The sequence below is a fragment of the Saccopteryx leptura genome, chromosome 4 (genome assembly GCF_036850995.1).
Source record: "Saccopteryx leptura isolate mSacLep1 chromosome 4, mSacLep1_pri_phased_curated, whole genome shotgun sequence".
Taxonomy (NCBI): Eukaryota; Metazoa; Chordata; class Mammalia; order Chiroptera; family Emballonuridae; genus Saccopteryx; species Saccopteryx leptura.
Window position 1 is genome coordinate 106,512,916 of NC_089506.1, and position 14,190 is coordinate 106,527,105.

Genomic DNA, 14,190 nt, shown 5'->3' on the forward strand with positions numbered 1-14,190 from the left:
CACGGTGAGCAATTACTTGATTTCTCTAAATTTATAGACATCCTCCATAAAGTGCGGGTATCATACTAATACTTCCCCTTTAGGCTACTGGAGGACTAGAAGAGCTTGTCTCAGTACTCAGAGAAAGCCATTGTAATTTTTTCAGGTTAATGTGGTGAATTACTAGATGCTATTCTTCCTCAAGGAACTGAAGAGAATCAGAGGCTCCACTGCCTGGTGAGATAATTGGGAAGGTTGGAAGCATCTCACTCATTCTCGGGGAGGGTGTAGGGAGGCAAGAAGAGAAGTGCTATGGAGAAGGTATTGTCTAAGGAAGAGCTAAAAGATGAGTGAAAGTTGTCCAGGCAGTGGTGGAGGGTGATGGGAGCAGGGAGTGGAATGAGCCTGGTGGAGAGCAGAGCAGTCCCAGCTCGGGAGCACAGAGTCCAGCAGTGATGTGACGGAAGCAGTGATGTGACGGAACCACTTCATGGTCAGACTGTGGACAGAGCGGGGAGTGAAAGGTGGTGGGAGCTGTGGTTGGAGGGGCAAGTGAGGACCAGACTTCAAGGACCATGTGTTCAAAGCATAGTGCCTTGGACTTGACCCTGAGGACACTAGGGCACCGGAGTCAGTGTCTAATATCACTAGTCCCTCTTCCAAGAAGGTACTTTTTTTTTATGTGGATAAAAAAATTGTTTAGAAATGCTTGTTGTAGCACATTTTAATTATTTACTTACTTATTTATTATTAAGTGAGAAGAGGGGGAATAGACAGACTCCCACATGCAGCATGTGCCCAGACTGAGACCCACCTGGCAACCCATCTGGGGCCGATGGTCGAATCAACCGAGCTATCCTCAGTACCTGAGACTGACTCTTGAACCAACTGAGCCACTGGCTGTGAGAGAGGAAAAGAGGGAGAAGAGGGAGGGGGAGGGGGAGGAAGGGGAAGACAATCAGATGGTCGCTTCTCATGCGTGCCCTGACTGGGGACTGAACCTGACGTCCTCATGCAAGGCCAACACTCCGGTCAACTAGCCAGAGCCTGCAGCACATTTAAAAATATATATTTTTGCTCTTGGATCTATACATGAGAAAGTTAATAATACTCTCATTAATAGGACATAGTGACAATTATCCATGTGTCCTGGCCCCTCTCTGATTGGATTTTCTTTGCCCCCTCAATTCCTTATTCATCTTGTATTCCATTCTCCTCCAAATTTAAAGACATCCATTTCTTATGTTTGATACATGGTCTTAAGTGTGCATGTATCCTTATAAAACATGTTTTTCATGTGTGTTTTTAATTTATCTACATGTTGTTCTGCTATAAATCTCTTCTTATGTCTATTTTTTCTCTTGCTATAAAGGACCCAGGTTGCTACAGGTACATCTGGTTCATTATGTATACATTAGTTCATTGCTTCTAACTGCTGCATAGTGCACATACAGTATACTTTCTAGCAGTTTATAATAATACTTTGAAATAACCTAATTACTATACAATAGGGAATGGTTAAGTAATTCTGGTACATTAGCATTATGAAGTGATATGCCTCCATTAACAATGATAGCTCTGGATGCCATAGCAAATGTTTTTATGGCAATGTAAAGGGAGAAAACTAGACAAAATTATCTTTACCCTGTGTAAACAATATGTAAAAAATACATATTCATACAGCTAACGGCTGGAAAGGACCAGAGAAAAATAAAAACAGCTCTGTATGCTAGAGCTTGGGAACTGTGTGCAATACTTCTCTTGTAGCTGTTATTCATGATTATGGAGTGCCTGGGGATTTGGCCTACACACCCGAGCTTTACCCAAGTATAACCTTGGGGAGGGAAGAGAAAGAGCAAGATCAATCTGCTCTTTGCCCCAGAGTTGGCATCTGGGTGCCGCTCCTCAGCCAGAAGGTCTTTCTCTTCTCTGTGAACAGGACTGAAACTAAATTTCTTTTCAGACGACTGAGATAGACCTAGTGCTGCCGAATTTATCTTCAGGATTAAACGAGAAAAGCAAAGGGCATCAAGAGTTACGTATATTATTGTTCCATTTGTACAAAAAGCAAGACCTAAGAATTTTAAAGTGCATGGAAAATTTCTGGAAGAATAAAAAAGAAATTGTAAACAGAAATTGCCCTGGGGTTGGGGACTGGGGATCTGGGGTAGGAGGGAGACATACTTTTCTTTAAAGTATGAGAGAATTATTTATTATCTTTTTAAAAACTATGTACACAAAGCATTCCCTTTTCAATTAAAATTTTATTTTTAGAAGTTTAATTCCTCCAATTTCATGAGCCTGACTTTTTAAACACTGCTTTTAAAAATGTCGTTTTTAACTCATTACAAAGTCTTCCAAAATAGCAAATTCATATGTTGTGCCTCAAATTGTGAAACTTCTTTTTAGTGATAAGGACTCAGCTCAATTTGAGGACGGATTACATGCGTTATGAACCACAAAACCCACACTGTTCTTAATTTCTACGCATAATGCAACTGATAATCGACAGCGAAGGGTACACAAGGATTCGGACAGAATTAACGTGGACTGGGCGCATGCTCTTCCTCCCAGCCAGCTGTGTGCAAGTGCTCCAGCCCCCGGGGGGCGCGGGCGACTTCCGTCCTGGGGCCCCCATCAGCTCCCCGGCCCGGTCTGGCCGGCTCCCGCGCTTGGGGGTCCCTCAGCCGCGCCACCACCTCGCTGGAAGGGCCGCGGGGTGGGCTGACCTGGCGCCGCAGGCCGAGGCGACCCGTCCGCCCCCGTGTCCCCGTGCGGCCCCGAGGCGCAGCGTCACTCGGCGCCCGGGGTGAGCACCTACTTCTGGCGGAGTGAGGAGGGGACAGGCCGCGACCCTCCCCCTGCCGGCCGGTCGCCTGCCGCTAAATTTAAAAAGTTAACCCGGGCAGCCCTCTGGCTCCGGAAACGAAACCCAGCTCGTCCCGCGGGCCGCCTCCCGGCCCTGCCAGGCCTCAGCGCGCCGCGCACCCGGAACAGACCCTCCCCCGCCGTTTCCCGCCGGGCTCCAGGCAGGCCCAGCCGGGCCGCGCTCCGAGGGTCGAGGCCGCCGCCGCCGGGTTTCAGGCGCCGCGCTCAGCTCGGGAGGAGGCGGGCGGCATGGCGGGTCGCGCGGACTGTGGTGACGGCGCGGGCGCCCGGCAGCATGTGTTCCTGCTTCCAGGTAAACACTCCGGTCCCAAGGCGTGCGGCCGGCCCGGGAGCGCGCAGAGCGGGCCCGGGAGGCGCCGTGCGGGCTCCCGTCTGCCACGGCCGGGAGCGCCCCCCGCCGGCCCTCGGCTCCCGGCGCCGGCGCGCACCCCTACGGGCCCCAGTCGGCGCTGAGCCCCGGGCCGGCCGCACAGGTTCAGCGCGCTCCTGGGCCCCGCTGCTGGGCCCTGTTCTCCCCAGGAACACATTGTCCCTCATCTGGGTCACACGTTACGGCCACCTGCGGTGTTCAAACCCGAAGCCGGCAGTGCACCCCGTCCCCCGCTCGCATTCTTTGTGGATTCTGTGCGCTGTTGGGGGTGGCCGGGGCCTGCTGGAAGCAATGTGGATTCCAGGTCTCCGGTTCTGGGTGCACTATGGCGCCTGGGGGTGACTTGCCCTCGGGATGTAATTTAGTTTGCCCCACTCAGCGGGTGGCCCCACGTCTGGGCCCGTACTGGATCGGAAGCTAGAATCAAGTAGGCCCGGAATGGCCTCGGAAAGAGTCCCCTGCCCTGAGACAAGCCCTGGATGGCGAGGCTGGTGGAAGCTGGATGGTGGTAGGGGGTAGGACAGGGGTGGTTCAAAGAGATTCAGGGGGTAGGTAATGACAGGAATGCTGGAGGAAGGTCTTTCATACCCCAACCCCTACCCAGATAATCAGCCATCCAGAGCCTGCAGGGACTTGGGATGATGAACAGTTACCACACGTGATGGGCCCCGTTAAGTGGAAGAATAAAAGGAGTTTGGGACCAGAGAGTGAAAGCCAGGAAGGTTTGGTCCTTGTGTAGAATGATATGTTGATATGACGGCAGGACATTGGAAATGAGGAAAGTCTGATGCTCTCCGTATTTGATGAGATTTAGCTCAGCAAATGCTGAAGTATTTGCTGATGAGGATATAGTTACCCAGTAACATAGATTTTATGATGGATATTGAAAATTGTTTGTATGGCCAGTAGCTGCTGCTGTTGTGGCCATGAACATGCAGGTTCTAATTGAATTCGGATAGACAGTAAAAAAAAGTGGAGCCAAACAATGGTGGGCCATTCCTTTATTAAAGCCTCTCAGCCGAGGAGCAACACACAGGGCTCCCAAAGCCCTGACACATTCTCTGGTTCCACAACCCGGAGAATCTTCTCTGGTTTCTCCTAGAATTAAAGGCCCCACCATACTCAGCGGAGCTCACAAAAAGCTCCTCGGCTCTAGTTTCCCATCTGCACACCTTCTCTCTCTCTCCACAAACTGGCTTCTTCTTCAGCACTCTGCATTCCCTCTTCTCTTACTCTGCAAACATGGCTTCCTTCTGCCCTCTTCTCTCTCTTCTAAACTTTCTGGCACAAAAACTTCTCCTCCAGCAAACATTAGCAAGACAATGGCCCTTTCCAAGCAGGAAGGTAATTTGCAATTCCACAGACTTACCTGGCGCTGCTCAGCCCCCAATGCAAACTATAAGCAAGCAAACATAAAAGTCACATTTTATAAACTTATTGACCAACATTGTTACATGTCAGTTTGTTAATATTTTTGTGTGTATTTTTTTCTTTTTTTATTTAGTGAGAGGAGGCAAGGCAGAGACAGAGTCCCACATGCACCTGGACGGGGGATCCACCTGGTAAACCCTCTAGGGGGCATGCTTTGCCCATCTGGGGTGTTGTTCTGTTGCTCAGCAATAGAGCTCTTCTTAGCGCTTAAGGTTGACACCATGGAGCCATCCTCAGTGACTGGGGCCAGTTAGCTCCAATTGGACCATGGCTGCAGGAGGGAAAGAGAAAGAGAGAGAGAGAGAAGCAAGAGGGGGAGGGGTGGAGAAGCAGATGGGCGCTTCTCCTGTGTGCCTTAACCAGGAACTGAACCTGGGGTATCCACATGCCAGGCCAGTGCTCTACCACTAAGCTAACCTGCTAGGGCCTTGTTGTGTTTTTAACCTGTTCAATCGTCCAAAGAGATATAACATACACACAATATACACATTTAAGTGTGCAACTCTGAACTTTTCATATGTGTATACCTCTGTAACCATCCTCCAGGTCAAGATGTAGAACTTTTCTAGCAAGCTTCTCATGCCTGTTTGGTAGATAGCCTGGTAACCTCCCTGCTGACCTCTGTCTACAGAGACTGATTTTGCCTCTTCTTTGGGTTGGTGTGTGCTCCTTTGTGTCCGGCTTCTGTCACTCAGCATTATGCCTGTGAGATTCATCTAGGCTGAGTGTAGCTGTTTGTTGGTTGGTTTGTGTTTTCATTTCTGTGTATATTTTATTGTATGAATACCCATAATATTTATCTTCTCCACTTTGGATGGACATTTCCAGTTGGTAATTATTTTGAATTACACTTCTAGGATAGACAGAGAAACTCATTTCTTTAGTGTGCATACCGGAGAGTGGAAATGCTTGTCCTAGGTACTTGTGTGATGGGTTTTAGTAGTCTCTGCAGAACAGTTTTCCAAAATGGTTGTACTGATTTACTCTCAGACTGGCAGTGTGTGAGTTCCTGTTGCTCCACATCCTCACTAGAGATGTTTGTATAGTAAAACAGTTAATGCACAATTCATGGTCTTGACAGAATCTTGTAAAGGGCTACTTGTGTATATGCTTTATATTAGAAATATCTTTGGGGCCCTGGCCGGTTGGCTCAGCGGTAGAGCGTCGGCCTAGCGTGCGGAGGACCCGGGTTCGATTCCCGGCCAGGGCACACAGGAGAAGCGCCCATCTGCTTCTCCACCCCTCCGCCGCACCTTCCTCTCTGTCTCTCTCCTCCCCTCCCGCAGCCAAGGCTCCATTGGAGCAAAGATGGCCCGGGCGCTGGGGATGGCTCCTTGGCCTCTGCCCCAGGCGCTAGAGTGGCTCTGGTCGCAACATGGCGACGCCCCAGAGGGGCAGAGCATCGCCCCCTGGTGGGCAGAGCGTCGCCCCCTGGTGGGCGTGCCGGGTGGATCCCGGTCGGGCGCATGCGGGAGTCTGTCTGACCGTCTCTCCCTGTTTTCAGCTTCAGAAAAATGAAAAGAAAAAAGAAAAAAAAAAAAAAAGAAATATCTTTGTCTCACTTTTGTTCCATCAATTCAATGAGATTTTAAGGGTAGGAACTCTGTTTATTCTTTCAGATCAAGTACATTATTATTATTCAGATACCTACAATGGCTGAGAATAATTTAAGTTTCTTAACATTAATTCTTAAAATGTGTTTGTATCCTCATTATATTAAACACAGAACCTTCAAAAAATTAAATATTGATTGCATCCTGTAAAATTGGGGGGTTATTATTTCTTCAGTTGGGGCTGTAAGAACAGTTTCAGCCCAGTTCCTGTTCAAAACTGAGACGCAGCATGACGTTTGGCTTCGCTGGAGGAGGCTGAGGCAGCTCCTGTAGAACTGACAGAAAACAGGGAGGCAGGTTCTGTAACAGCCTTAAGCTTCCTGCTTCTGCAGTTTCTTCTAGCCGGCCTTTAGTGCCACCTGCAGGCTCAGGGTACAAACGCTGGTGCTTTGATACTGCAGTGCAACAGTGCTCCTCACACTTGAGGGTGTGAGTCACCTGGGGAGCAGGGCTCCAGCCCAAGAGTTTCTAATTTAGTGGGTCTGGGGTGGGCCTGACAATGTGCATTTCTAACAAGTTCCTTGGTGATGCTGATACTGCTGGTCTGGGGAGCACACTGAAAGCCACGGCAGTGCGACCAGCCCGCGAGGGCTGGACTGGGTGTTAGGAATGGCCACCCTGAGGTTTGGCTCTCTTTGCGGTAGGCCAGACGGACATGGTCAGGGGAGTGCTTGTATGCACAGGGTCTGAGGTGTGCACACGTGTTTGTTAGGAAATCGGCTCCAGTAAGTTATGCATTTGAGAAGAGGAGACTACCCTCAGCTGAGTGAGCACCATAGCTACAGAAAGTTGGGCCCTTAGTAAAGAAACAAAGATTACATGAGATTTTTTTCAAAAGTATTTGATGGAAGCAGTCTGTGCTTGGTTTTCAAAAATTTCTGGCAGAAGAATCTGAAGAGCTTACTGTATATACTGAAAAGGGAGCACATTAACTAACAAGCCAGAAGATCTTTAGAGATTTATCCATGAAGCTACCAAACCTTGAGTTAGCACCTTTTTCCCAATATTTAACTTTATCAAGTTGCCTGCATTAGCACTGTGTTATAGCTTGAAGAGTAAATTAAAAAGTACTGTGTAAGTCTCTTAATTTTTTCCCTTTGTCTGAAGAAATCAAATATCCCATAAAAATAAAAGTTGGAACTTGCAAGGATATTTGTGAGGTGGTCAGACTTGGGGCCTTGATTCTCATGGGCCAGCAGAAACACACCTACCTTCCTTTTTAGTAAGGTAATTGTTTCTCGTAGGTTAGGACAGTCTGAAATGTTCCTTAAAAATGACCTGAGAGGCCCTGGCTGGTTGGGTCAGTGGTTAGAGCATTGTTCCAGTGTGTTGAGGTCACGGGTTTGATCCCCGGTTCAGGGCTCATATGAGAAGCAAACACTGAGTGCACAACAAAATGGAACAACTAAGTAGAATAATGAGTTGATGCTTCCCTCCCGCATGAATGGAAATGAAATAAAAGGCCTGGGAATACTAACCTATTTGCAGTTTTAGTTACTATAAGAGACCATTAACATCTCTACTTTTTGGAATATTGTAGAAGTTTCCATTCCTCTTTGCTGCCCTAAAAGTAAATGTGTAAGTCATATTTTAAATATTTTCTGTAGTCCAAGTTTTGTACACTTGTCAGTTCTGCTAAATTGGAGTGGACTGTAATGTGGAAGGCCAGCTGGGAACAAATTTACTAAGTGTAGGTTAGAAGACTGCGTCGATTGTTAATGTGGCTGAGCCCTGTTTCTTAGCCATCTCCAAGGAAATGTTAAACATAAGGAAACCCTAATGCTGTGTGAGGGGGAAAAGCAAAGATAGAAATGATCTCAGGACCGTTAAAAAAAAACTCATTTGGGTTCATTTAGGCTGAAAATGTCCATTCAGTCCTCTGATCAAACTGGACTTCAGAGTAAATCTTCAACTATAGACAAGTTTTGCAATAAAGTAATTCAACTTTATTTCATACAAATACATGTTTAAAACTATTTTAGGAAGGGTTGTATTTCCCTCCACCCAGCTGGCTGGGGTAGAGGATGTGTTTGTTACTTTTGGGGAGTTAAGAATCCCAGGCCTTTCTGCCTAATGTTGCCACTGCAAATACAGTAACGAGCCTTTTATGTGAGGCGCCGTGACGGTCACAAATAATGATATTAGAGCCTCTTCAGATGGAATGCAAAAGTGAATTTGAAAGCATTGTATGAATGTAAGTTTCGAACTATGTTCTAATTAAAGAATTAAAGAGAAATAAAGTTTAAAAGGAAAAACTAATTTTCCTATTTAATGATGGAAAAAATTTATATCAGTGCTATTACTGATTTGTAGCTTTCTAATAAGACCCCAAGAACACCTTGTTTGACAAAAGTAAAACTATGTGGCAAAAGAAGAATTACTGTAGACCTAAATGACTTTTCAGTGACCCTAAAAAAACTAAAGAAGTTTTTCCTCCTTAAGTGCACATGGTTAATCTCAGAAGGAATATTTAGGCAGATTTTTTTGTTCTTTGTCAAACTGTTTGCATGTATGTCTGTGTTTAGAAATACACTTTGTGAGCTGAAAGCTTCCTTAGTTCCAGGAGAGCTTATTCACATGGGAGGAACCTGTGCGTAGCTTGGCCAGCCATGGGGCAGGAGGTTGAGGGGGCTGAGGAGGCGGGGCCATTTCAAGTGCTGATTTTAGACAACCTCTGAATAATTAAGCTCAGCTTCTGGGAAGATATGTCATTTACTGAATGGTCCTCCATAGGCCTTCAGCAGCTGTGGGAGTCTCTGAGTTTTCTAACACGGAGCATATGTAACATTTTCCACACAAATCCTGAGTCTGGCTTTGTCTTTATGAAACATTTTTTGGTGGGAACCAGACTGACCTTTCTCAGATGGCCACTGGATCTGCTCCCCTTGCGATTTGAGCACGTTCTGAAGTGGATTGACTTAATTGCCAGTTGTAATTAGGCTGTTTCCGGAGCCTGATCTTCTTGTCCTACTAGTAGTAATTGTTCCAAAGACCTGGGACATTTTATAAATAAGAACTCATGAGTCCTGCATATTTATTCTCCAGGGCAGAAAAAAGAACTCACAAAAGGAACATAAGCAGTATTCATAACTTTTTATTTGAATAGCAGAATAGGAGCTACATGGGTTTCCCCCATGTCCTCTGAGCTTTAACCACAATGTTAAGAAACAAACAACTCACCAGTGTTCTGAAGTCTGACTACAATAAAACACACTTAAAACTGGATTGGTGCTGTTCACTAGCTTTGTGCTCTTGGAGAAATTGTGTCCTCATTGCCAAGCCTCAATTTCCTCATCGCTACCCTGGGAGAGCAGTACCAGTCTCACGGGGTTTCTGTCTGTTGGTTTGAATTAGTTACATGGAAGCTCCCTTTTGCATTCCAAGTTCTTAACCTGAATCTGGGACAGAGGAGGCATTTAATAAACATTTATGGAAAGAATAAATGTCTCACATTTTATTTCTTCCTGCAATAGCCTTTGCTTATGTAGTCCTTTTTATTTATATTTGTTTTTAAAATATTTTTATAGCCCTGGCCAGATAGCTTAGTTGGTTAGCATCACCCCGAAACACAGAGGTTGCCAGTTTGATCCCCGATCAGGGCACATCCTGTCTTTCTTTCTCTCCCTTCCTCTCTCTAAAATCAATAAAATAAACATTAAAAAAAAGATGCATTTACCTTAAAAAAATTTTTTTTAAATATCTTTATAAGTAGCTCTCTTTTCTAGCTATATCTGTCCGCTAAGGTGGAATGGGCTCCCTGGTGAAGTGGTCAGATGTGCATGTTCGGGCGCCTGTTTTGTTCTCTGCCTCTGAAATGAGGAGGGTCCAGGCTGGCTGGCTGAGGTCTCTCTAGCCGGAGCTGATCTCCCTGCAAGGGCCTCAGTTCCCAAACCAACTTCCTCTGTTTAGTGGAAAACTGGCTGCACTCTGCACCCAAACCTCAAACCTCCTGGTGTCTGATGAGAGAAGCTTCCTCTCTTCTTTTAGTTCTAGTTTTAAACTTTTCAAAATAGCCTTCTGACTGGGCCTGCTATGATCCCATGAAACCCAGCCTGTACCCCCTGTTAGCAGTAGCCAGGGAGGGGCAGGTGCTTCTACAAACACAAGGTGAGAGGGTGGACGAAGCTGTACTGGAGAGTAGAGAAAGTACTTGGGAAAAGAAAAGAGTGAGGACACACAGCACAAGACCCAGCCACTGCCGTCACTCACCAGTGTGACTAAGCTCCGGTCAAAAGCCTGAGCCACTTGTGACCGGGCCTGTGTGAGTCAAGCATTCTGAGTTTCTCTGTTATTGGTGGTTTCTTTAACTGAATAGCATACAGTTATGGCAGAGATTTATATGTGTGGAGAGTTTGATTTTGGTTGTAATTTATACTCTCCTACATTTAGCCAAGGTTTATGTAAGTTTTAGGAAGCCCATCCTCTGGCTCTTACACTTTTACAGTACACTTTGATGTACCATATTTCCCCATGTATAAGACACTCCCATGTATAAGATGCACCTTAATTTAGGGCCCGAAGTTTGAAAAAAAAAAAGTATTACATAAAGTTATTGAACTCAGGTTTTATTCATCATAAAATTCATACAACTCCTCATCACTGTCAAAACTCCCATCCATTAGCTTGTCCTCATCTGTGTCTGATGACGAATCACTGTCTTCAAATATTGCCTCATCCTCAGCTCCATCTATGGCATTTGAAATGTCACACTTCTTAAATGACTTGACAACTATCTCAATCTTGATATTATCCCAGGACCTTCTCATGCAGGTACAAACTTAACCTTTAATTGGTTTTTTCACTCTTCCTGCTGGTGTCAAATTGTCCCCAGAAGACTTCATCCATTGGTTCCATTCATCTCTCTGGCAGCTTTGAAGGGTTTGTTAATGCTGATAGCAAGTGGTTGGAGCTAGGATGTCAAGCCTCCAGGTATGATGGCAAGTTTTGTTTTTTGCTCTGCAGCAATCTTCTTTGTGTTTTTTGTTATGTGTGCCCTGAACTGATCAAGCACCAATACGGCAGGTTTGTGTAAGAACCCACCTGATCTTCTCCAAACTTTCTCAAACCAGATCTTCATCCCATCCTGATCCATTCAACCCTTGCATGAACATGGACAATCACTCCTTGAGGAATGTCTTATTTTGGCATTGTTTTGCGTTTGAAAATCAGCATAGGAGGCAGCTTGGTTCTGTCGGCACAACAAGCTATAACAAGTGTATAATGGCTCTTTTCATGTCCACTTGTCTTCACAGTTACAGTTTCAACCCCTTCTTATCAACAGTTCTGTTACTTGGAACATCAGATTGAAGGGGACTTCATCCATATTTGTAATCTGTTCCAACTCAAACTGATGTGTCTTCCGACATTGAATGACAAAACTTTGAATGACACAGCTTTCAGGCCTCTTTAGGCAAGTCTGGTGTGTGTACGCATGCTTAGTCCATTCCGTTTCATGAACCTGAAGCACCAATTGTGTCCTCCTCTGAAATCAGTAACTTCTTTTTCATCAGCAATTCTTCTTCCCTCATGCTGAACCATCTTTGTGAACACAGGAATTCCAATTGCCCTTTGCTGTTCAATCCATATCTTCAATTCCCTCTCTAAATCAGGCCACTTTGCTGACTTGCCTCTCCTGGCCTTCTTCGGCTGTGGTGTTTTCAGTAGGGTTTCTTCTTCCTGTAGCCAGACTCGGATTGATTTCTCAGTTGGAGGAGGACCAAACTTACGTTCAGCAGCACGATTTCCATTCACTTTTGCAAACTGGATCACTTTTAACTTGAATTCAACGCTGTACGAAAATCTTTTCTGAGCCATTTCTGGGCAGAACATGGCGAAACATAACCTACTATAATATACCTGTAACAGCTGCGAAACAATGAGCGCAAAGACAAGTATGAAAAAGCGAGAAATGAAAGTAAAAAAACTACAACAATGAGCGCAAAAACAGGTGGGAAATGCAAGTAATATATCTACAAGCACTGTATAAAGTGCACCCAGTTTTTAGACCCCAAATTTTTTGAAAAAGGGTGCGTTTATACATGGGGAACTATGGTATGTTATTGTACAGTATTTGCCCCTCACAATGAACTTGGAAAGTAGTCAAGGCAAGTTTTATTATCACTGTTCTACAGTACTTAGAGAAGTTAAATAATCTACCTAACACTCAATAGGAATTAGGAGGCATAGGCTGCTGGCTCTCCTGTGGCCACTGCTGACTGAATGGTGGTAGTTGCTACCATTGGAGAGCTGAGACCTGGAAGGGTAGGGTTCCCTCTGATGACCAGAGACCAGGTAACCCTTTCCTGGAGCCAGTTACTGACATCCCAGTCTGGTCTGTCCTTTCTGCCTGTCCAGTATTTCCCTTCTTGGTTTGCCTCCTCTAATGTTGGAGGAAGATGAGAGCTTCAAAGTCAGGAAAATGACCCAGACCTCTTCAAAATCAGAAAAATGACTCAGACCATATGGGAGTGCTAACATCTCGGGACGACAGGGCTTACAGTTATGACTGAAATTAGAATTCCCAGAAGTGGCAAAGAACTTAAACATTCTGCGGGGTTGTCTTGTACACATTATATTTGTGTCCTAGCAAAGTGGTTCCAAGGAATATCTCTGGTGATCAGGCAAAAAGGAACCATGAATTCTGAATAGATGCTAATGGCAGATGTCTACAGAAAATGAACTGAGGCCTGTTTAGAACACAGAGCATGAGAGTGCTACTCATTATATTTTTTCCCACTAGATCTTCTTAAGAAACCTGAGCGGCCTTGATATGGTATCTAAAAAGAAAGTGAGTGGTGCTTTGGTGTCTGGTGTTTTGTTTGGTTTGTTTCCTCTCCATGTGGGTTATGTTCTCAGAGCTTATCTGCTGTGTGCCAAAAATCAGACAGGGTCATGAACCAATGTCCATGGCTTCCAAGTCATAAGAACACTTGGCAAAAGTGTGGCTCTCTCTCCTGTCTCATGTCTTTAAATTTTTAAATGAAATAGAGAAACTTGTCTTAACCCAGAGAAGGAAAAGGAAGAGCTGCTAAGTTCAAAAACCAGTTGATTATTTTATATCAGCTGTACAACACCCCCTATTATATAGTCTAAGTGAAAAGTATGCAACATGATCCCTTTTCACACATTCTAAATTTGGCTTATGCTTCATGACTAACTCTTCAAAATTATTAGGTCATGAAGTCTATATGCTGATACATGCTATGTACTCTTAATTTTGAACTAGTAAAATGTCACAGATAACTTTGGGGGTCTATGCAGCTATGTATAGGGTATTGTACTCTCTAATAGGAAGATGAGGTTTTTTGGTCATCGGTCAAACTCAACTTTATCTGCTTTTATCACTAGATGTTTCTTGTGTTCCACACCAAATTTCTCTCATCCCTTTTGTAGTTTTTGATCCTCCTTTGTCTCACTTTCCCCAAAGCCCTGCTCTTTCCTTTTCCTTCTGCTGCACCCCTAGCGGAGTAGATGACGCTCTGGTCCTCCAGGCTGAGGAGGACAGAGCACGGAGGATAGATGAGTTCAAGACGTTTGTGTTATAGGAGAGCAGTCAGACCAAGATGGTTATTGTGCTTCAATAGAACTGCAGTTTGTGTTTTCTGAGTTAAAAAGGATGAGACTTGAGATTGAGTTTCTCTCAAGTGTCATGGTTTAAAATGTATATATATATATATATATATATATATATATATATATATATATATATAAATATTCAAATATATATATTTGAATAGCTCTGTGACCTTAGAGAGGTTTCTTTACTTTGGACAAATTTCTCATCCAAAAATATGGGAATTAAAATGATACTTACCTCATAGAAATATTATATGGATTGCATTATGTAACATATACTGGACATTGCTTGGTATATAGTAAATGTCTGATACATATTATCTATTGTTTGTT

The 14,190-nt window shown here is 44.6% G+C and overlaps 1 protein-coding gene across 3 annotated transcripts in view; it reads left to right on the top strand.

Annotated features, from left to right (window-relative positions):
* The first annotated feature begins 2,279 nt into the window (after positions 1 to 2,279).
* RNASEH2B (ribonuclease H2 subunit B) overlaps positions 2,280 to 14,190 on the top strand; it is an 83,924-nt gene continuing 72,013 nt past the window's right edge. The window contains exon 1 of one of the 3 annotated variants that reach the window (XM_066380930.1): positions 2,280 to 3,160. In XM_066380930.1, coding sequence (XP_066237027.1) covers positions 3,097 to 3,160 — 64 coding nt within the window. In that variant the 5' untranslated portion in view covers positions 2,280 to 3,096. The remainder of the gene's footprint in view (positions 3,161 to 14,190) is intronic. The other 2 variants (XM_066380929.1, XM_066380928.1) reach the window with 2 other exon arrangements.